Here is a 21,867-nt window from a genome sequence, read left to right on the forward strand (position 1 = left end):
TCCAAAAACATCTCCCGATGTCCCTGCTCTCAAATGTTGTGTTTGTGTGCTTCCTCCCCTTCTCTCCCCATCTTGTCGACCGCTCCCCTTTTTATGTACTTCGTTTGCTTGTTTGTTTGATAAATGTTAGCTCTTTCACGAGCCTCGACTCTGCATACAAGAAAAAAAAAAAAAAAGTCAGTTATCACAAGGTTGATTCAGTCATCATAAGGTTGATTCAGTCATCACAAGGTTGAGTCAGTCATCACAAGGTTGAGTCAGTCATCACAAGGTTGATTCAGTCATCACAAGGTTGATGCAGTAATCACAAGTTTGAGTCAGTCATCACAGGGTAGAGTCAGTCATCACAAGGTTAATTCAGTCATCACAAGGCTGAGTCAGTCATCACAAGTTTGAGTCAGTCATCACAGGGTAGGTCAGTCATCACAAGGTTGATTCAGTCATCACAAGTTTGATTCCGTCATCACAAGGTAGAGTCAGTCATCGCAGGGGGGAGTCAGTCATCACAGGGGTGGCATCAGTCATCACAGGGTGGCGTCAGTCATCAGAGGGTGGCGTCAGTCATCACAGGGTGGCGTCAGTCATCACAGGGTGGCATCAGTCATCGCAAGGTAGAGCCAGTCATCCCAGGGTAGAGTCAGTCATCACAGGGTGGAGTTAGTCATCACAGGATGGCGTTAGTCATCCAAGGGTAGAGTCAGTCATCCCAGGGTGGAGTCAGTCATCACAAGGTGGTGTGAGTTATCACAATGTTGAGTCAGTCATCCCAGGGTTGAGTCAGTCATCACAAGGTTGAGTCAGTCATCACAAGGTTGATTCAGTCATCACAAGGTTGATGCAGTAATCACAAGTTTGAGTCAGTCATCACAGGGTAGAGTCAGTCATCACAAGGTTAATTCAGTCATCACAAGGCTGAGTCAGTCATCACAAGTTTGAGTCAGTCATCACAGGGTAGGTCAGTCATCACAAGGTTGATTCAGTCATCACAAGTTTGATTCCGTCATCACAAGGTAGATTCAGTCATCGCAGGGGGGAGTCAGTCATCACAGGGGTGGCATCAGTCATCACAGGGTGGCGTCAGTCATCAGAGGGTGGCGTCAGTCATCACAGGGGGGCGTCAGTCATCACAGGGGGGCGTCAGTCATCACAGGGGGGCGTCAGTCATCACAGGGGGGCGTCAGTCATCACAGGGTGGCATCAGTCATCGCAAGGTAGAGCCAGTCATCCCAGGGTAGAGTCAGTCATCACAGGGTGGAGTTAGTCATCACAGGATGGCGTTAGTCATCCAAGGGTAGAGTCAGTCATCCCAGGGTGGAGTCAGTCATCACAAGGTGGCGTGAGTTATCACAATGTTGAGTCAGTCATCCCAGGGTTGAGTCAGTCATCACAAGATTATGTCAGTCATGACAAAGTTGAGTCAGTTATTACAAGGTTGAATCAGTCACCTCAGGTGTTGGCTTAGCGGTTAGGGTGCCGGCTTGGGATCCTGGGTTTGAATCCCGGTTGATCACTGAATTAACGTCAGGGGGGGTTGACTCAGCCTGTCATCCTTCCGAGGTCGACAAATTGAGTACCAGCTCACTGGTAAGTCCCTGTGTCGCAAAAGGCGACTAACAGGGTTGGTGGCAGGAAGGGCATCCGGCCATAAAACATTGCTTCAAAAAGGGGACCACAGTGCCCAAAATAGAGGCCAACCCCTGCTCTGCGGGCAAAAATGGCCACTAAAGGTGGTTCTTCTTTCTTTAATCAGTCATCCCAGGGTGGAACAGAAAACCGTACCAGAACAAGGCAAGGTCACCACAGGGTAGAATAAATCATTTTATTTTCACTTCACGCAACATCAACTCACCCTAAGCAATGACATAAGAGATTACAAAATGATGTCGAGGCTAAATGTTTTACATCACTAAACCATGTAAATAAGAAAGAGGAGGGCTCATGTACATACTATGTGAAAAGGAAGGTAATCGATTTGAGGTCATGGAGGAAGATAAATATGGTAGAGAAGATGGGAAAGTGAAATTAAAGGTAGTAGGGAGAAGGTGTATTTGATATATCCACTCGGCTCCTCCTCGTCTGGACTTGGTCATCGATATAAAACTTCACATTGCAATTCCATCATATTACATTCCTCAAAAACCCCACAATGAACACAACAAAATCATCGCTTGAGTAGACTGCTGCAGAGATATTGACAAACCACCTGAGTATATATATGCATTGGGTGGCCCTTAAACGGGGTGAAAATTTTGTAATGTTAATTTGAATGTTCTCATGGCCTGAATGTGATCCATGTGCGATAGAAACACTGCACTCAAAATTTCATATAAGTCTGTTTATATTTAGAGGTAGTACAGGCACCTTCAAGAATCAACATTTTATATATATATATATATATATATATATATATATATATATATATATATATATATATATATATATATATATATATATATATATATATATACATATATATATATATATATATATATATATATATATACATATATAATATTATATTTCATATTTCTAGTCCATAGATGTGATAATTATTCATAAGCATGTTTTATCAAACGGTGTTTATGTATTTCTGTGATACATGCTGTATTATCTGTGATATGTGTGTTTTAGTGTTACGTGACCTCAATCACATGGCCGAAAGGGGGAAATGTTCAAGGGTGCTGGACTACCTCTAAATATTTATGAATGTAGCTGACATTTGGCCTGGTTTGTTTTTAGGGCAAAAGGACCAGTTGTAGAGGGTGAAAGCTCAACATTTCAAACTTTCAAAAATAAGGGCCACCCTAATATGCATTCATCCAAAATCATCAAAATGTCATCCTCCACGAGTACCAAAGGCATTGATGTGAATCATCATATCAAGAGCAATAACAAAACCTTCCACTGTCGATCTGAATAAACTATAGATTCATCTACCATGCATAAATATTGTTGTTGTTGTTGTTTTTTTTCTGGTTATTCATCCCATGTGTAAGTATATTGATTCTCTAGAAGAAAAAGATTAGATGCCAAAGCATCAACATGCCAATATTATTCACAACATGAAGATGACATGTTTTATATGTACTGTCTGATGTACAATGAAAGACGAAGGACAAACTTTGTGCGGTGATTGATGACATAATGAACAGACAAACTTGCTACCAGACACAATGCTAAATGTGGTTCCTGAGGTGGGTATAAGATTCCGGCTCCTTTAACAGCTACCATTGGCCAGCCCAACGCTTAGACCTATCCATGTTAGGAGTCATTTGTGCATTTAAACATGGCGTAGTACTCGATACATCCATATCCCTACTCCTCCGGTCTATGCTTCGTACATTCCCCTTCCATTCCTCCATATTCTCTCTCCGATCATCCTCTTTTCTCTTCCTTTTTAATAGTCTCAATTCAGTCTCTCCTCGACCTCTTCGGTTCAAATATAATAAATAAATAACCCGTCATGCAAAATCAGTGGACGTACCATTTTGTCATTTTGGAGTAGATATGCATCTGGTCCAAAATGATCATACAGCAATTATGATTTGTTATACCAGGTAGTGGCATCACTCCATTTACAATATCAGTCGGAGACGACAAACTCTTTCGATCATGCATGAAGTCATGAAGTCATGAAGTCATGAAGTCAAGGACTGGCTCTCAATAAGATGTAACGACCATTGAGGCTGTTCACAGGTAACCAAAAGAAAGAGGTTCTGGTTGAAGAGAATCCCAATCTCAACATGGAATGCTTTTCACTCAAGGAAAGCAAAAGAGAACGTGATCAAAATCATCTAAATACTTCATAAACTGGACTCCTTGCTATAAATGTGGTTCGTTGGTGAAATTTTTCGTCAGGTGCACGCAGGTATGCTATATCATCATCAGTCGCATAGTTTAATTAGATAATTACATCATAAACCAGATTTAGGATAGACATCCACAGTACTGTAGCTCAAATACCAAGGAACCATGTAAACTCCATTATACAGTACAGTATACGTGAAAGAGTTGGAGCCATAGCCCAAACTTTTTGCCCCTTCGGAAAAAGTTGCAGAGCCAAAACACACGAGTTCGATTCAAACTGAATGAGGAAACTCACCCACTGCTGGGGAAAAAATTGTGAACCTGGCTGGAAATTGATAGAAAATGTCAAACACCTGTGCTGAAGGATCGATCATTCCTTTATGGTTTGGGGGAGGAAAGCATTTTCATTCGGATGAATGTGTGATCATTGTAGAGCATTCTCAAGTTGAATAGTAAGTGAGTTCAACTTTGGTGCCATTCTAAGCGTAGCTAAGTTTTTGCTGGTTATGGTGTAACTCTGAGAAGTTTGTGCTCATTGGGTGTTGATGCAGATGGCCACGCCCATTTGCAGCCACAGCTCTGGGTCTCCACGACAAGGCAGATCCACACACATAAGCACACGGTCGCGCTTCATCGACGCATATACGGGCAGGGAGATGCAGCTCTCAGAGGCGTAAGGACCAGGCAGCGCCTAGAACAGAATTAAAAAAAAGTGTTGTCGTTTTTCATCGACGATTGATAAAATCAAAGCATCATATATATCTGCTTATGTAGACCGAGCTATATGATTTACATTGATGTATGTGGGAAAATTACATGCCCAGACCAGGAATCGAACCCAGGTCCTCTCGAAAACCGTACCAGACCTCTGCCATCTGAGCTATCTGGGTGAGGGTCATCCGGAGGACCTGGGTTCGATTCCTGGTCTGGGCATGTAATTTTCCCACATATATCAATTTAATTATATAATCCTGTTCATTAATCTAATTAAATGATCTATATAATAATAGCGTAAGGACTCGACTTTGTTATCCCTTTTACGCCGCACCCAGTGACCCGATGCCCACGGCACTAATGGATTTACGATCTACGAACCGTGCTCTTTGTTTATCACGTACAGCCATACTCGAAAAATCTGAATTAGTCGACTTTGGGGCCCAAAAGCATCCGATTAACTGCCGATACGACGCCATCGTATTGGCGTCTGCTGGGTGAAGGCGAAGCAAGCCGTCCGCTGATTGGACAGGCGAAGGCGAAAGCAAGCCGTCCACTGAGTGGACAATCCAGAGCATGCATTTGTGCCGGTGTCGTCGATCGCGGTGTACGCTAACCTCATCAGGTGGGGTTACCATAATTTCTTCCCCAACACTGTTTATCCAGAAGTTTTAAAATAATTTCAACCTTTGATACTGCGTTCATTGTATTATATTCCTACTGCTCTGCCTTGACATTGACGCTTACCAATGCGCCAGTATGGGGCTAATTCCAGTCGATTTACTAATCCGTTCATTTTTTAAAAGTCTATGGTTCTACTGCTGTTCTTTTCCATTGACACATACCACTGCGCCAGTGTGGCCAGAGTGGTGCTATGCCGATTCCTATTACGAATCCATTCATTTTTCAAAAGTATATCGTAGCGTTGTCATTTAAGTAGATTGCAATAAATACGTTGTTCATATACGCACTCTTCATTCTCATCTTTCTTCCTAACTCTTACTCGGACAAGCAAATCCCCTATGCCATCCATAATGGTACACTCTATCCATACACCACATCCTCCCTTCCGTGGATGTTCCACGGGTTTCGGCTAGTTTACATGAACACAACAGGACAGCGAAGCTAAGTATATAAGTTCACGCAACAACACTAGTCTAGTAGGAAGACTAGGTCCCCCTGCACCCCCCGGAGATATACTTCTAATCAGTGTTTCTAGATTGGAAAAAATGTGTAGAAAATGACTAGCTATGGCCCCAAGCTGAAAAAATGTCCCGCATACCATTTTTATGCAAATTACTGCTGCAAATTTTATGCAAAATTATGCAAATTTTATGCAAATTTTTGATGAGGAGTAGAGTTGAGGGGTCTTTGAGGGCTTCATCGAGGTGCTCTCGGTTGCAAGACTGGGTCATTCTGAGAAGCACAGCAGGGTCAGAGATCATGATGTTCTCCTCCTCAGTGAATCTCTCCATCAACAGCCTCTCCATTGCCTCACACACTGTTTTGAGGCAAAAGAGGGACTTTGCGTAGGCCTTTCCACTGAGAACACCTTTGAGAGATCCACTTGTTACTAGTTGTGCCTCAAAGAGAATCTCTGCATATCCAGAACCACGCATCTTGTGTCCAGTGAGCATCCCGATGTAGTTCATGGATGTGTGGAAGGGTCCAATCGTTACTACATGACTAGCAAATTCATTTGGCCAGCGCCAGATGATGGGAAGGGCTTTCATGCAGACACCCAGATCAAATGTATTCAGGACCCATCTCTGACCCACCTCAGCAGTTGCTGCCTCGGAACGCTTCAGTAGCTCACGAACAACTGCGTTGTCTGTGATCGGTTGGTGGATAGGCGTGCAGTAGTCGACTGTTGATTTGCTGGGTGGGGGAGAACCAGTTGCAGAGGTGAAACCCCCTAGCCCAGGCACAGGCTGCAGGCCATTGCCATGCCATGCAGGCACCAGGCACAGACCGATCACAGACAACGCAGTTGTTCGTGAGCTACTGAAGCGTTCCGAGGCAGCAACTGCTGAGGTGGGTCAGAGATGGGTCCTGAATACATTTGATCTGGGTGTCTGCATGAAAGCCCTTCCCATCATCTGGCGCTGGCCAAATGAATTTGCTAGTCATGTAGTAACGATTGGACCCTTCCACACATCCATGAACTACATCGGGATGCTCACTGGACACAAGATGCGTGGTTCTGGATATGCAGAGATTCTCTTTGAGGCACAACTAGTAACAAGTGGATCTCTCAAAGGTGTTCTCAGTGGAAAGGCCTACGCAAAGTCCCTCTTTTGCCTCAAAACAGTGTGTGAGGCAATGGAGAGGCTGTTGATGGAGAGATTCACTGAGGAGGAGAACATCATGATCTCTGACCCTGCTGTGCTTCTCAGAATGACCCAGTCTTGCAACCGAGAGCACCTCGATGAAGCCCTCAAAGACCCCTCAACTCTACTCCTCATCAAAAATTTGCATAAAATTTGCATAATTTTGCATAAAATTTGCAGCAGTAATTTGCATAAAAATGGTATGTGGGACATTTTCTCAGCTTGGGGCCATAGCTAGTCATTTTCTACACATTTTGTCCAATCTAGAAACACTGATTAGAAGTATATCTCCGGGGGGTGCAGGGGGACCTAGTCTTCCTACTAGACTAGTAAGCAGATAACGGGTTATGGGTATGAAAATGGGAAATGTGACCTCCTGCTGTGTATTATTGCATTTAATGAACTTGGAACAACATCGGAAATATTGAACGTCCAAGGCAAGCAAAATTAATTGAAATAAATCACAAATGTGAAAGCAGAGTGGGTGCCGTGCATCGTCAATGAAAGGAGAAATTGAAGAAGCTGGTTCAGCATGAATATCTCTGGTTTTCTCCAGGAAGGAAAAATATTTTTGAAACGTATATCTCCATAAAATATTTTTGAAACATATAATATCAATATAAAATATTTTTGAAACGTATAATATCTCTATAAAATATTTTTGAAACATATAATATCTATATAAAATATTTTTGAAACGTATAATATCTATATAAAATATTTTTGAAAGGTATAATATCTCTAAAATATTTTTGAAATGTATAATATCTCTATAAAATATTTTTGAAACGTATAATATCTCTATAAAATATTTTTGAAACGTAAAATATCTCTATAAAATATTTTTGAAACGTATAATATCTATATAAAATATTTTTGAAACATACAATATCTCTATAAAATATTTTTGAAACGTATAATATCTCTATAAAATATTTTTGAAACGTATAATATCTATATCAAATATTTTTGAAACGTATAATATCTATATAAAATATTTTTGAAACGTATAATATCTCTATAAAATATTTTTGAAACGTATAATATCTCTATAAAATATTTTTGAAATGTATAATATCTATCTAAAATATTTTTGAAACGTATAATATCTATATAAAATATTTTTGAAACGTATAATATCTCCATAAAATATTTTTGAAACGTATAATATCTATATAAAATATTTTTGAAACGTATAATATCTCTATAAAATATTTTTGAAATGTATAATATCTCTATAAAATATTTTTGAAATGTATAATATCTATATAAAATATTTTTGAAACGTATAATATCTCTAAAATATTTTTGAAACGTATAATATCTATATAAAATATTTTTGAAACATATAATATCTCTATAAAATATTTTTGAAATGTATAATATCTATATAAAATATTTTTGAAACGTATAATATCTATATAAAATATTTTTGAAATGTATAATATCGATATAAAATATTTTTGAAACGTATAATATCTATATAAAATATTTTTGAAATGTATAATATCTATATAAAATATTTTTGAAACGTATAATATCTATATAAAATATTTTTGAAACGTATAATATCTATATAAAATATTTTTGAAACGTATAATATTGTTGCGGATTTGAGAATCCTGCACGTTGATAATTGTTGTAAATATCACCCTCTGTAAATAATAGTAATTCCTTGTAAATACCTCCATTAATTGTAAAGGTCAAAGGTCGTCCCTTTAGCTAGTCCATCGCATACATGTAGAAAATCATAGGATCTTCGAAATAGTTATCTCTTTATTCTATGTCAGTATAAGGCTCTGTTTCCCATTAGTTGACGCTGCATTGCACCAAATGAAATAAGGTAGAATCCCCTTTCAATTGCCACCAAAACGCAATTGCCGGCAGCGTTCGCTGCCCTTTGGCTGGGGCTCGCTCGAATCGCCCCAAAACCTCCATTACGCACATGGTTAAGCTGCAGAAGAAGGAGGAGGAGCCGTCGGATCACGGGCGTGGCACCACCTCGTCATCAAAGGTGGAGCCAGCGAGCCCCCACCAGCCAACCAGGGCTGATGAGATACCATGATGGGCATGGCGCGCATTGATCTTGATGCGCATTATATAAGCGCCCGCGCAAGCCTTTTCGCAGCAGATGCGTGACCCAGCTGAGTTCTGCACAAGAGAGATTTCTGCAGAGAACCGCTTCAACCAGCCCCGTTTCAACCAGCCACGTGAAGCCCTGACGGGGCAGCGAGTGACCCTGCCGGTGTGCGGTTTAAAGCCGAATACGAGGAACTGCCGGCTCTTCGCTTCCCGCCCGGAGCGGACCCGCTTGCTGTGCCCTGTGGTCCCACCTTTGCATCCTTCCCGCCATTCCTGCCTGAGAATTCCCCATTCGTGTACGTGAGTTTGTCCTGTTTGTTCTGTCTTGGGAATAAGTTAAGCCTGTAGATAAGCTAGAAATGCACTGTGTCTTCTTCCTCTTCTGTAATTATTTTCGTATCTTTCCTTCTCCCTTGGTTTCTTTGATTGTGTACATAATTGGTTAATAAATTCCTGTTCCTCCTTACTTTGGCTTCTTCTTCCACATCCGATCGTCTTTGTGATTTCCCCCATTGAATACCTGTGGCGCGATTTTGGCCAACGGTTCTAATCGGGTTAGTCTTTGTTAATGGCTCGAACCGCGGGCTGCTAAAAACCGCTCGGCAAATAACATCTTGTCCGTGGTTTCGAGCGGAGTTGCCCACCTGCCTCGTGGAGGGATTGCCGGAGGTGTACGGGAATCCCTTGACCAATCACTTCGGGCAATCCCGCCCCACAGGGGAGCGGGGTAGCTTCAGGATCGGAGACGGCCAGTGCAAATAAAAGGGGGATTAACCCCCCCCCCTGCTAAGGGGAGCGCCGGACTCCGTTTCCGTAACAATTTGTGTCGAGGAGTTGGGATTTGGACCCGAACCAAATTTTTAATCCATCTAGAAATTTGGTCGAAATTACGAGCGGCCGAATGGCGACCGGATGCCGGATGCCGGATGGGGAGTTAGAGGAGTTAGAATCGACCCAGGACCCCAGGGAAGAGGAGGGAATCATGGAGGAGGAAGGCAATACGCATTGGGTTGCGGAGGGTTCAGGTGCACAGGATGGCGGCCTCGCGCACGAGATTTCAGATGCACAAAATGGCGCCTCGCATGTGGCGGCGAGAGCCGTGCCCTTCGTGCCAATGGTTGAAAACATGCAATCATTCATGGAGCAAATGAGGGCCGTTATGGTCGAGACGTGGGGGGGATTGGGGGAGCGATTGGGAAACCAAATTAAAGAAATGGGAAATGATTTGGAAAGCAAATTAGGGGGGCTAGGAAGCAAATTGGAGCGAATCGGTAAAGTTGGGGACAGAATGGGTGACCGCATACAAAAATGTGGGGAGAGCATGGATCGCATGTTGGGCGAGCAGGTCCCAAGGGTGCACGACGAGGTAAAGCAGGTTGAGAAGCGCTGGTTGAGTGAGGCGGAGCAAAGCGCGGTTAAAATGACGGGTATAGAGATCGCAACCCGGGGTTTGGAAAAGCCGGCGACCGCTGAGGTAGAGGGATTTTTAATAAAGCCAGCGGACGTCGAGGTGAATAAAGAAAAACAAGTAGTGGGAATTGATATTGTAGAGACGACAGACTTAGAAGAGCAACAGTTGGAGGAAGGAATGGAAATTGCCCAAAGTCCGTGCTCACATCACGATGGTGTGCTTATTAACCCAAATGAAAGTTTGCAGGTGTTGGAGCGAAGAAGAAGAAGCGCCCAGGTGAGTCGTGCTGTATATTGTGCGGGAAGATTTTGCAGGAGGATGTTTGGCGCAGAAAGAATTTTCGCGCGCTTGGGATCGAGAAAGCATCCGGGCGTTGGTGAAGGGTCCCCTGTGAGTGGTGTGAGTGGAAATGGCGCGCTGGTGGAAAAAAAGTGTGCGTCGGAGAATGAATGCACGACAGAGTATGGGGGTGATACCGAGTGTGAGAGCGAATGCACGTCGGAGGGTCTGTGTGAAACAGAGTGTACGGAGTGTGACACAGAGAGTGAGAGCGATACGGAGTGTACGTGCGAGGGTGAGAGTGACCTGGAGAGTGAGTTGGTGGAGGAGCGGGTGCGAGGATGCACGCTTGGGATGGACGGCGAGGGTGTGCGAGAAAGCACACCTGAGTTGGTTGTGGCACGGGTGCGGGAGAGCCCATTGAAGCGCGTGAGTGGGTGGATGCGAGAGTGCACGCCCATGGTGAGTGTTACGGAGGACGTAACGGAGGAGAGGTGTGGAACGAAGTGTGTGAACGACGAGTGTGCGCGAGAGGTGTGGTGTGTAACAGGGAGTGCGGTGGTGGAATGTACGGAGTGTGTGGAATGTATGGGCGGCGTTGGAACGCCGGGCTTGGTGAGTGTAAAACGGGCCGCGTATGCGTGTGAGCAGGCGAGTAAGGCATCGACGTTAAACGGGGCAGCGTTTAGGGCGACGGATAGCCGACGCGAGCACTCGGGGCGCGGTGCGCTTTGTTGGATGCGAGGCTCGGCGCGGATCGGTGCTGCATCGCTTCTCTTTGAAGCGTCGTGCACGATTCGGGCCTGGCCCAGCCCCGCACGGTCGAGTCCGGGCTTTGCCGGGCAAAGCGACCGGTCCGGTTCAAGGGCAGGTAGGAGGGACCGGAGCGGCGCCCCCTTGTGGTTGCGGCGTTCCGGCCGGGCGGGATCGAGCCATCGGGCCGGAGACCGAAAGGTTCCACGCCGAGATGGTGCGTGGAATCTCGGGCCGAGCATGCCGCCTCCCCTGAACCGAATGCCGGACGGACTCAACCTGCAGGTGACCAAACCACCCAAATTCATTGCTCGGCTTTGCGAAGCCGAGTTTTAATGAGGTAATGATGTACCGAGAGGCTCAGATATAGCGGACTGTGATGATGATAGTGTTTTGGATCCGAAATTGAGAATAGTGAATAGGATTGGCAGAAATGATTGGCAAATTTGATGGGTGAATTGATTGGCAATTGATTGGCCAATTTGATTGGCAGAAAAATTGGATGGGCAAAATTTATAGTGGGAGATGCCCGATGTGCAAGGATGGTAAATCCACCATCCCTCACATCGCCGGGGCACATGAGCACTAGTTATGGGGTTTGGCAGTGCAAGCTCACCGAGGGAGGGTTTGGATAATTGTATAGGGATCTAGAGAAATGACCATAGGTAACTGTACAGGTAAGTAGCGACATTGTACAGGTAGTCGGGGACGTAGAGAGGTTAGAATGGTTGTTAATGACGTGGTATGTGCTTAGTTTAAAGGGAAGACGGAGAGCACCAAGTTAGAAGGGCACCAGGTAGATCAGATGATGCCGTGTGTGTGAGATTCTTTGCCGGTGAGCATGTTGAGCAAATGAGGCAATGCTCGTGAATGGTTCCATGTGTGTGTGTTGAAAGTGTATTCAGTAGCGTATTGTGAGAAGTGTGACGTGATTGTGAGTTGTATTGAGCGTGGAAGTGTATGGAGCAGTGTATGAGGAATAATTGTGATTGTGCATTGTATTGAATGAATGAAGAAGCCTGGGAGGAAGGAGGGTGCAGGTGGCACCAGGTGTGATTGCACAGGTGTGCAGGTGAACAGGTGTATGGAGAATGGTTTTCGGAATAAATGGTATGGAATACATGGAGTATGGAATGGATGGTGTGGAGTGAGTATGGTGGAAACTGTGGAGTGGAGTGGTTGGTGCGAAGGCAGTGGATGGTGAGGATGGACCCCATCACGAATACCCGGGGAGGGTAGTTTAAGAGTTAGGCAGAGGGTATAGGTAAATTGTGGTTGGATATTGGCATCTGTGGTGCAGGTAGTGGCAAGGAAGTGCTTAGATGGGTGCACGAGTCTGTGGAAATGGCTGGGCATGTGGGCTTAATTGGTACGTATGGTTATTCGGGCACTCCGCCACTGGTAGTTTGTCGGCCAGGTGAGGCCGTAGGTAGGCTCTGGGAGCCAGTCAGAGTAGTGTTCAGCGGAGCCCGAGGATCCAGGAGAAGGACCCGGGTAGCCCAATGCCAGAGAGGGCATCAGAGGGGTGACAGAGCCAGGAGGGGCCTTCCCCGATTTAGGGTAGTGGTAAGGAGCATGGTAAGCTCGGGTGGCGACTTCAGTGGCGGAGGTGCGCAGGTAGGTATACCTGCTGGTAGAGCCACACGACCCAGCTCCGAAATTGTGCGAAGGCACAGTAGTGAAAACTTGGGGGAGTGAGACCTCATATTGATGAGCACCACAGTTTGGTCAATGGGAATTGGTTTTTAGAACCGCATAGAGTGTAAGATGGCCAATGGATTGGCAGGGAAAGACCCCGGGTAGTGTAAAGTTCGTTAAAGTCATTTAGAAGGTAGATAGGATTGATATCTCCTCGCACCATCTACATCCACTCACCTGAGGTGACGTAACTCCACACCATGCCATGTTTTGGTTATTTTTGTGCAAATGTTTGGATTGTGAGACGCATCATGACGTGGGTGTGACATTGTGCTTGATGTTCCATCTCTTCCTCCTTATGAGGAATTGATGAGGAATTTGGATGATGGCAAATTTTGGATTAGTGGGATTGTAACGAATTTGGTATTAGGGGAGATAGGGGGAAGACGTGACGGTAGAGACGAATTGTAAATTGTTGTAAATATGGGTAAGGGCAAGGGTGGAGTAGGTGACAGGGGGGGTGGCGTATGGTAGGGACGAGCTTTCTAACTTCGCTCTCCGTGCGCACCTCACCTTGCATTGCCTTTGTTGATGTGTACCTTGTGACCTTACCCCTCGCTAACCTGTCATCTCTGTCTTCCTTCCCCGACCCGAGGATCGTGCTCTCTGGGCACTGGGGGGGAGCGTGCGGGAGGCCGCGTCTGTGAACCCGAAATTTCCGCAACCAGCTGTCTGCATCCACGCACCAATTATGGACCACAGTCTGTGGCCAAGCACCACTTATGGACCACAAGTCTTGTGGCATGGCCCCTCTGCTGGGCCCGGCCAGGTTGGCCAGAGGAAGATCTTGCTTGCGGACCTCGGTAACGTGGCACCTATGCCATACAGGTGAACCACCCCTAGTTGGCCCCTGTGGGCTCTAAATAAAAAAAGTGGACACGTTTTGTGCTTTTTATTATTATGTCCAAATAGGCCGCAAGCAAAGAAGATGAAGGAAGAAAAATAACATCAATAACGACAACGGCCAGCAGAGGGAGCAGATGAACAAGACCACCAACAGTGTGTTTGTTTGTTTTATTGAACTGTGGTGACTGTGCACTTCGGTGCGTTTTGGTGATTGGTGTTTTGGTGCTCTTTATTGGTGCTGGTGCATCGATGCAGTGCATGCTGTCTCCTCCCCTCCCACAGGATTCGTTTTGTTCCCTAAAAGAAAAAATCACAGGTCCTGGGTTGCGTTTTGTCAATAGTCGAAATAGCGTCACTTGTAAATAATGCTCCCCACCGTTCATGTGTAGTTTGAAAATCAATTCCGCAATTCGGTTATCCTGTGGGCGTGAATCTGTTAGGTAGGGTGCAATGCAACAGCGGGACATACTTATTTGTGTTTTAAAACGGTCACACTCAGGGTCAGGTTAATTGTAGAGGGAATTACACCTACGTGCCACATTAAGTTAAGGTTTTATAGGCCCGGGATGTGCCTGGAGGATGAGGGTGCCGTGTTGCGGATTTGAGAATCCTGCACGTTGATAATTGTTGTAAATATCACCCTCTGTAAATAATAGTAATTCCTTGTAAATACCTCCATTAATTGTAAAGGTCAAAGGTCGTCCCTTTAGCTAGTCCATCGCATACACGTAGAAAATCATAGGATCTTCTAAATAGTTATCTCTTTATTCTATGTTAGTATAAGGCTCTGTTTCCCATTAGTTGACGCTGCATTGCACCAAATGAAATAAGGTAGAATCCCCTTTCAATTGCCACCAAAACGCAATTGCCGGCAGTGTTCGCTGCCCTTTGGTTGGGGCTCGCTCGAATCGCCCCAAAACCTCCATTACGCACATGGTTAAGCTGGAGAAGAAGGAGGAGGAGCCGTCGGATCACGGGCGTGGCACCACCTCGTCATCAAAGGTGGAGCCAGCGAGCCCCCACCAGCCAACCAGGGCTGATGAGATACCATGATGGGCATGGCGCGCATTGATCTTGATGCGCGTTATATAAGCGCCCGCGCAAGCCTTTTCGCAGCAGATGCGTGACCCAGCTGAGTTCTGCACAAGAGAGATTTCTGCAGAGAGCCACTTCAACCAGCCCCGTTTCAACCAGCCGCGTGAAGCCCTGACGGGGCAGCGAGTGACCCTGCCGGTGTGCAGTGTAAAGCCGAATACGAGGAACTGCCGGCTCTTCGCTTCCCGCCCGGAGCGGACCCGCTTGCTGTGCCCTGTGGCCCCACCTTCGCATCCTTCCCGCCATTTCTGCCTGAGAATTCCCCATTCGTGTACGTGAGTTTGTCTTGTTTGTTCTGTCTTGGGAATAAGTTAAGCCTGTAGATAAGCTAGAATTGCAGTGTGTCTTCTTCCTCTTCTGTAATTATTTTCGTATCTTTCCTTCTCCCTTGGTTTCTTTGATTGTGTACATAATTGGTTAATAAATTCCTGTTCCTCCTTACTTTGGCTTCTTCTTCCACATCCGATCGTCTTTGTGATTTCCCCCATTGAATACCTGTGGTGCGATTTCGGCCAACGGTTCTAATCGGGTTAGTCTTTGTTAATGGCTCGAACCGCAGGCTGCTAAAAACCGCTCGGCAAAATAACATCTTGTCCATGGTTTCGAGCGGAGTTGCCCACCTGCCTCGTGGAGGGATTGTCGGAGGTGTACGGGAATCCCTTGACCAATCACTTCAGGCAATCCTGCCCCACAGGGGAGCGGGGTAGCTTCAGGATCGGAGACGGCCAGTGCAAATTGAAGGGGGATTAACCCCCCCCCCCCCCCGCTAAGGGGAGCGCCGTACTCCGTTTCCGTAACAATATCTATATAAAATATCTTTGAAACGTATAATATCTATATAATATATTTTTGAAACGTATAATATCTATATAAAATATTTTTGAAATGCATAATATCTATATGAAATATTTTTGAAACGTATAATATCTATATAAAATATTTTTGAAACGTATAATATCTATATAAAATATTTTTGAAACGTATAATATCTATATAAAATATTTTTGAAACGTATAATATCTATATAAAATATTTTCAAGTGTTTGTGTGTTTATTTGTGCGTTGGTGTGTTGGTACGTTATTCTTTCACAGCCGAACTGTAATACCGAGAGGCCCCAAATAATTACCCTTTAGAACCTATTAGAATTATCCTTTAGAACCCTTCAGAATTACTTTAAGAATTACACCTTCAGAACCCTTTGGAATTACACTTTAGAAGCCAGTAGAATGATACTCTAGAACCCTTTATAATTAAACACGGTAGGTTACAAAGGTTCTACGTCTTCATTTTTGACGGACAAATGTAGCCAAATATTGAAGCGGCTTCACCGCTTAAAAATGGCTGGACCAATCTCCAACTGATTTTGCATAAGTGCTGGGGGTACCCAGGTTCACGTCACGGGCATGAAAACACCCCTCCCCCCAACAAGGGAATTACAGTCGTGGCTAAAAATATTGGCACCCTTGCACTTTTTTTCAAATAATTCACCATTTCTTCCAGAAAATTGTTGAAATGAAAAAATATTTTGTTATCCACATATGTATTTGTTTGGTTTGCAGTGGAACAAAACAAAAAAAGCTGAAAGAATTACTAAATCTTAGCTTATTCCACACAAAATTCCGAAAATGGCCTGGGCAATATTATTGGCACCTTTTAGAAGTTGTTAGAAACAATTGGATTTCAAGCAGGTGATTCTCCATTACTTTGGAATTGAACTCACCTGTGGTGAGTTGCAGGTGCCTGTAAAATAAAAAATCGCTCATTCAACTAGTTTGAAAGGAGAAAAGGAGTCATTCTGCTGTTTTGTGCCACTGTGTGTGCAATGACCATGGAGAAAAGGAAGAAAACCAGAGAATTGTCTGAGGAGGTCAGACACAAGATCATAGCCAAGCATGGACAATCCCAAGGCTACAAGTCCATCTCCAGAGACCTTGATGTTCCTGTGTCCACCGTACGCAATGTTATCAAGAAGTTTAAGGCCCATGGCATTGAAGCCAACCTCTATGGACGTGGCCGCAAGAGAAAATTTGATCGTAGATTCCAGTGAAGGATTGTTTGAATGGTGGAGAAAGCACCTCAATCAACTGCCAAACAGATTCAAGCTGGCCTAAAGACACAAGGTACGACAGTTTCAACTCGCACCATCCATCAACACCTCAATGAAAGGAGACCCAGGAGGACCCCACTGCTGCTCTGAGAGAGACATAAGAAAGCCCGACTGGAGTTTGCCAAACACACCTGAACAAGCCAAAATCCTTCTTGGAGAATCTCCTGTGGCCAGATGAGACCAAATTAGAGCTTTTTGGTAAAGCACATCATCTCAATGTTTATAGAAAACGAAATGAAGCCTTCAAAGGAAAGAACACCTTCACTACAGTCAAACATGGAGAAGGTTCAGTGATGTGTTGGGGTAGCTGTGCTGCCTCTGGCACTGGGTGGCTTGAATGCATGCATGGCATCATGAAATCATGAGATTACCAAAGCATTTTGGAGTGCAATGTTCAACCCGGTATCAGAAAGCTACGTCTCCGTCGAAGGTCATGGGTCTTGCAGCGGGACAATGACCCCAAACACACTTTAAGAAGAACCCAGGAATGGTTCAAGACAAAACGCTGGACTGTTCTGAAGTGGCCAGCAATGAGTCCAGATTTAAATCCCATTGAACACCTGTGGGGATATCTGAAAACAGCAGTTGGGAGAAGGCACCCTTCAAATCTGGGAGAACTGGAGCAGTTTGCACAAGAAGAGTGGGCCAAACTGCCAGTAGAAAGGTGTAGGAAGTTCATTCACGGCTATAGGAAGCGCTTGGCTGCAGTTATTTCGTCCAAAGGCCGTGCTACCAAATATTAAGTCTGGGGTGTCATTAATTTTGTCAATGCCATTTCTTTTTATTTTCTGATTTAAAAGGATATATTAAGTTCTGAATCAAAAACAAAGGTTCTGTAACATTAACAGTGAAATAAAGAATTGTGGAGACCAAATGCTTTTGTGAATTTTAACTTATTTCTCGAGAAAATTGTGAGTTATTTGAAAAACGTGCAAGGGTGCCAATATTTTTGGCCATGACTATCTGTAAGTATTGTGCGTACGTCTGGAAATCATCGGGGGAAAAAACCAGCTGGGCGAAAAACAAAAACAATTTTGCAAACCTGCTGGGTCATGTCATGGACACATAAAAACAACCCTCCCCACCCCCACATGTCGCTGCACAGGAAAAAAAACTATGTCGTGGTTCTGGCACATGTTATCCACTGAAATTGTTGAAATATTATCAGTAACTTCATTTGTGAAGTTATTTTTGTGTTTTGTGCATTTGTTACTCTTTCACAGCCGAAACCACCGCCGGGAAAAAGCTAGCATCGGGCGCCTCATGCACCTACAGCATGATATCTCAAAAAGTTGTGGAGGATTGTGGTTTGATAGCTTAAGTGGTATAACTTTTGGAATGACTCTGAGAACCGCAACCATAATTACAGTCCATACCTGAGGAAGCCAAGCCAGGTGGCAGGGTGGTACTGGACAGACTAGTGGAGAGTCTTGGGGACTCTCGGTAAGTTCACCACTGGCAAACTGGCCCCCTTCCAACAACAGTCCGTTCACCTGGATGCGAAATGCATGCAAGTGGAAAGCAGGTGTATAGCCCATGACAGGTTAAAAATTTACGTTTTAGAGAAGTGAGTTAACGAGGCCATACATAAAACGTAAAAAAGCAAAGAGACAAAACAAGGTAGAAAGTTTACACAGTCATTTTTTGTATGATGCTCAATAAATTATGTCACATGAGTCCTCAGTGTGGGAGATGCAAGTTCAAATGTCAACTTGTTAAGTTAGCTATAAACTTGCAATTTTGGAGTGAGAAGTTGCTCAATGAGCTATATTTTGAAATGGTACTTTCGATACTTTCATTTACAGATAAATTCCATAGATAGTATGCAGAACATTCTATGACAATCCATTTAGGTTGGCAGAAAAACTACGAAACATGAGCAGGTAAAAAAAAGAAGAAAGAAAGAATTATATTCATGTGACATGAAAGAAAAACAAATACAATATGGAATATGGAAAATAAAACGACAATGGATATGTAAACGAACAACACGGATCATACCTTCACCTGTAGACATGCTGTAGGAATGCTTCCTTTCCAAGATGCAACCACCCGAAGGGTGTCCATAGAATTGTGGCTCGTCCTGCCATGGTTAAAAAAGGAAGTCAGGAAATGTTGAATCTTTCTGGTGCTCTCCTCTGAGTGGAGACCTCATGATCCCAGGTTAAAATCCCAAGCACTGTACTATAGTCATACACTGTACTTAAAGTACACTGTACTAAAATCCCATACACCCTAAAGCCCTTGTAATTCATATTAAGTGCAATGACATCACTCAATGCTCTAATCATACCTATAAAATATGTACAATGTCCTTAATTAACTTTGGGTAGTGTAGGAGAGAAATATTAAACAGCAATGAGTTGTAACACAAACTCAAATTGAAAATATTGTCACGTCAGAGGCCCAGCTAATGCAGGATCCCCCCAATAAATAAACCAAATTTGGCAGTTGGTCACTCGTGAGGGTGGTGATGAGGAAGCATGGTGATGAGGAGGAATGGCATTCGTGTCTCCACTCCAGGATCAGCTTGGGCAGCGACGAAGTAGAGAGAAAGGCGAGATGTCTCAAAGGTCCAACTACACATGGCTTTAACGCCTCAAGGACCGCCCTCTGATATGCGGCTGGTCATGTCATTGGGTGCCTGCTGCCAGTGGGAGGCGCTGCCTATTGGGCTGACCCACCCTTCGGGAAGGAGCCCCCGCAAAAGTGTTCTACCCAAAACCAAAGCTCCACAGCTCACTACAACACTGTGGCCTGCAGTAGTTTGGCTAAACGGCCCGTGAGGTTGTCCATTTTGTTTAAAGGTCGACATAATCCGAATTTTTTTTGATGTGATAATATTGATTATTAAGCAATAAACAAAGAACTGTACATGGTTTTAAATTCTAACTAGTGGACCCGGTGGTCCATTGGACAAATTTTCATTGGTTGATTGCCTTGTGGCATACCTGACTTCTGTAGTGCATGAGCATAAGATTGCCTTTCACCAAGCCCAGATGTGCTTGCGCCAGGGCAGGGGGGAAATGGGATGATACGTTTGTTATTATTATTATTATTGCCAAATGATACTAATATTATTATTACCTTCGCAAAAGCGGAAGGTTATGTTTTGATCGCTGTGTATTTATTTGTATGTCTGTGTGTGTGTGTGTGTGTATGTTATTCGCATAACTCAAAAAGTATTCAACCGATTCGCATGAAATTTGGTGGGATGATAGGTTATTATCCGGGAACCATTTGATTAGATTTTGGAATCGATCGGGTCAAAGGTCAAGGTCATGAAAAGGTCAAAATCGTCTTTTTACCATAGCGCGGTCAATTTGTGTCCAATTTGTATGAAACTAATGCCAAAATGCTTTGCTACACAGATCTTGTAGTCTTTTATTTTGGCAACAAAAGTAGCTGCGGCGAAGGTATGCGCTCTACCGAGTGCCCGTTCTAGTTGTTGTTAATATTATTAGTACTAGCAGGGACCCGTGGAACTGAGTTCCACGGAAAACCCTCCCTTTGTTTGGGCAGTCTATAGGCAACCAAGCACTGCCTCACGTCACATGCTCCCAGAAGTTTATGTTTACTGCCAACAACCCAGTGTTAATTTTAGTCATCCGCACACTTATTGCCAAAAAACAATGTTATGAAATTGGTTTATGTTCCCAGAGATCAGACGTTGAAGGGAAAATAAAGGATAAATTGCAAAATGAAAGTGTCAATGATGGTGAATATATATAAACATAAATAACCACCTTTAGAGGCCATTTTTCCCCGCAAAGCGGGGGTTGGCCTTTTTCGGGAACCGTGGTTGTTGTTGTTTTTCGGCCCCCTATTTGAAGCAATGTTTTACGGCCGGATGCCCTTCCTGACGCCAACCCTTTTTGCCGCCTTTAACGACAAACAGGGAATTACCAGTGAACTGGTACTCAATTAGCCGACCTCGGAAGGATGACAGGCTGAGTCAACCCCCCTGGCGTTAATTCAGCGATCGACCGGGATTCGAACCCAGGATCCTTGGATCCTAAGCCGGCACCCTAGCCGCTAGCCCAACACCAGGGATGGTGAATGAAAGTCACAATTAGGAAACAAACGTGTTGTTTTGTACATCTCACAAAAACAAACGTTGCTAATTAGCATTTAAGGCGAATCGCCTATTGTTTCCATTGGCATCATTTATGCTTTGTGGTGGTGAACAATAGTGATAATCAGTAAAAAACAAAACAAGACCAGAAGTCTAACTGCAGCATGGCCGGGCTTGTAAAATATTATAAAACCACAAACACATATGATTAGATTTTTAAACAGTCGCTAATGCTGTTTATAACATTAAACAAAGAAATTTGGAGGAATCCCGACATCCGTGAGGTAAGTTTTACTTACAGAACTGAGCGAAGATCTACTGTACTCTATTTACCCCACAAGGGTTGGGTTAATAACATGACCCTTCCTGTCGCTACCGTGGCGTTTTTCGTAGCGAACTTTTGAAACTCGCTCCTGCAGTTTAACACGAAACTGAAAGGGAGAAAGCCCTGATTATGCTCATTTACCAAGCAGCTAGCTAGCGCTTGCCAACCCAGCCGTTCCTTAACGGGTTTGAATGGAGTGCTTGCTCGAATGCTTAAACCAAATGGCGATTTCTCCACAAGAACCTTGGTAAATGAACACACCCAATATTCTTGAGACCCGATCATAGATCGACTGTAATCTATATACCCCAAAGAGGAATGACCTTTCCTGCCGCTCTCGAAGT

At 44.0% G+C, this 21,867-nt stretch overlaps 2 protein-coding genes across 3 annotated transcripts in view; both read right to left on the reverse strand.

Annotated features, from left to right (window-relative positions):
• LOC137432971 (annexin A4) overlaps positions 1-21,867 on the reverse strand; it is a 184,060-nt gene that overhangs the window by 76,193 nt on the left and 86,000 nt on the right. The gene's annotated exons all lie outside the window — the stretch shown is intronic.
• Positions 2,517-21,867, reverse strand: part of LOC144893343 (cytoplasmic dynein 2 heavy chain 1-like) — a 54,056-nt gene continuing 34,705 nt past the window's right edge. For both annotated transcript variants that reach the window (XM_078783799.1, XM_078783798.1), the window contains 3 exons: positions 19,125-19,206; positions 18,500-18,616; positions 2,517-4,498 (listed from right to left, as the gene is read on the reverse strand). In XM_078783799.1, the coding sequence (XP_078639925.1) occupies positions 4,340-4,498; positions 18,500-18,616; positions 19,125-19,206 (358 nt within the window). In that variant the 3' untranslated portion in view covers positions 2,517-4,339. The remainder of the gene's footprint in view (positions 4,499-18,499; positions 18,617-19,124; positions 19,207-21,867) is intronic.

Source organism: Myxine glutinosa, chromosome 8, assembly GCF_964187855.1.
Source record: "Myxine glutinosa chromosome 8, kmMyxGlut1.1, whole genome shotgun sequence".
Classification (NCBI taxonomy): Eukaryota; Metazoa; Chordata; class Myxini; order Myxiniformes; family Myxinidae; genus Myxine; species Myxine glutinosa.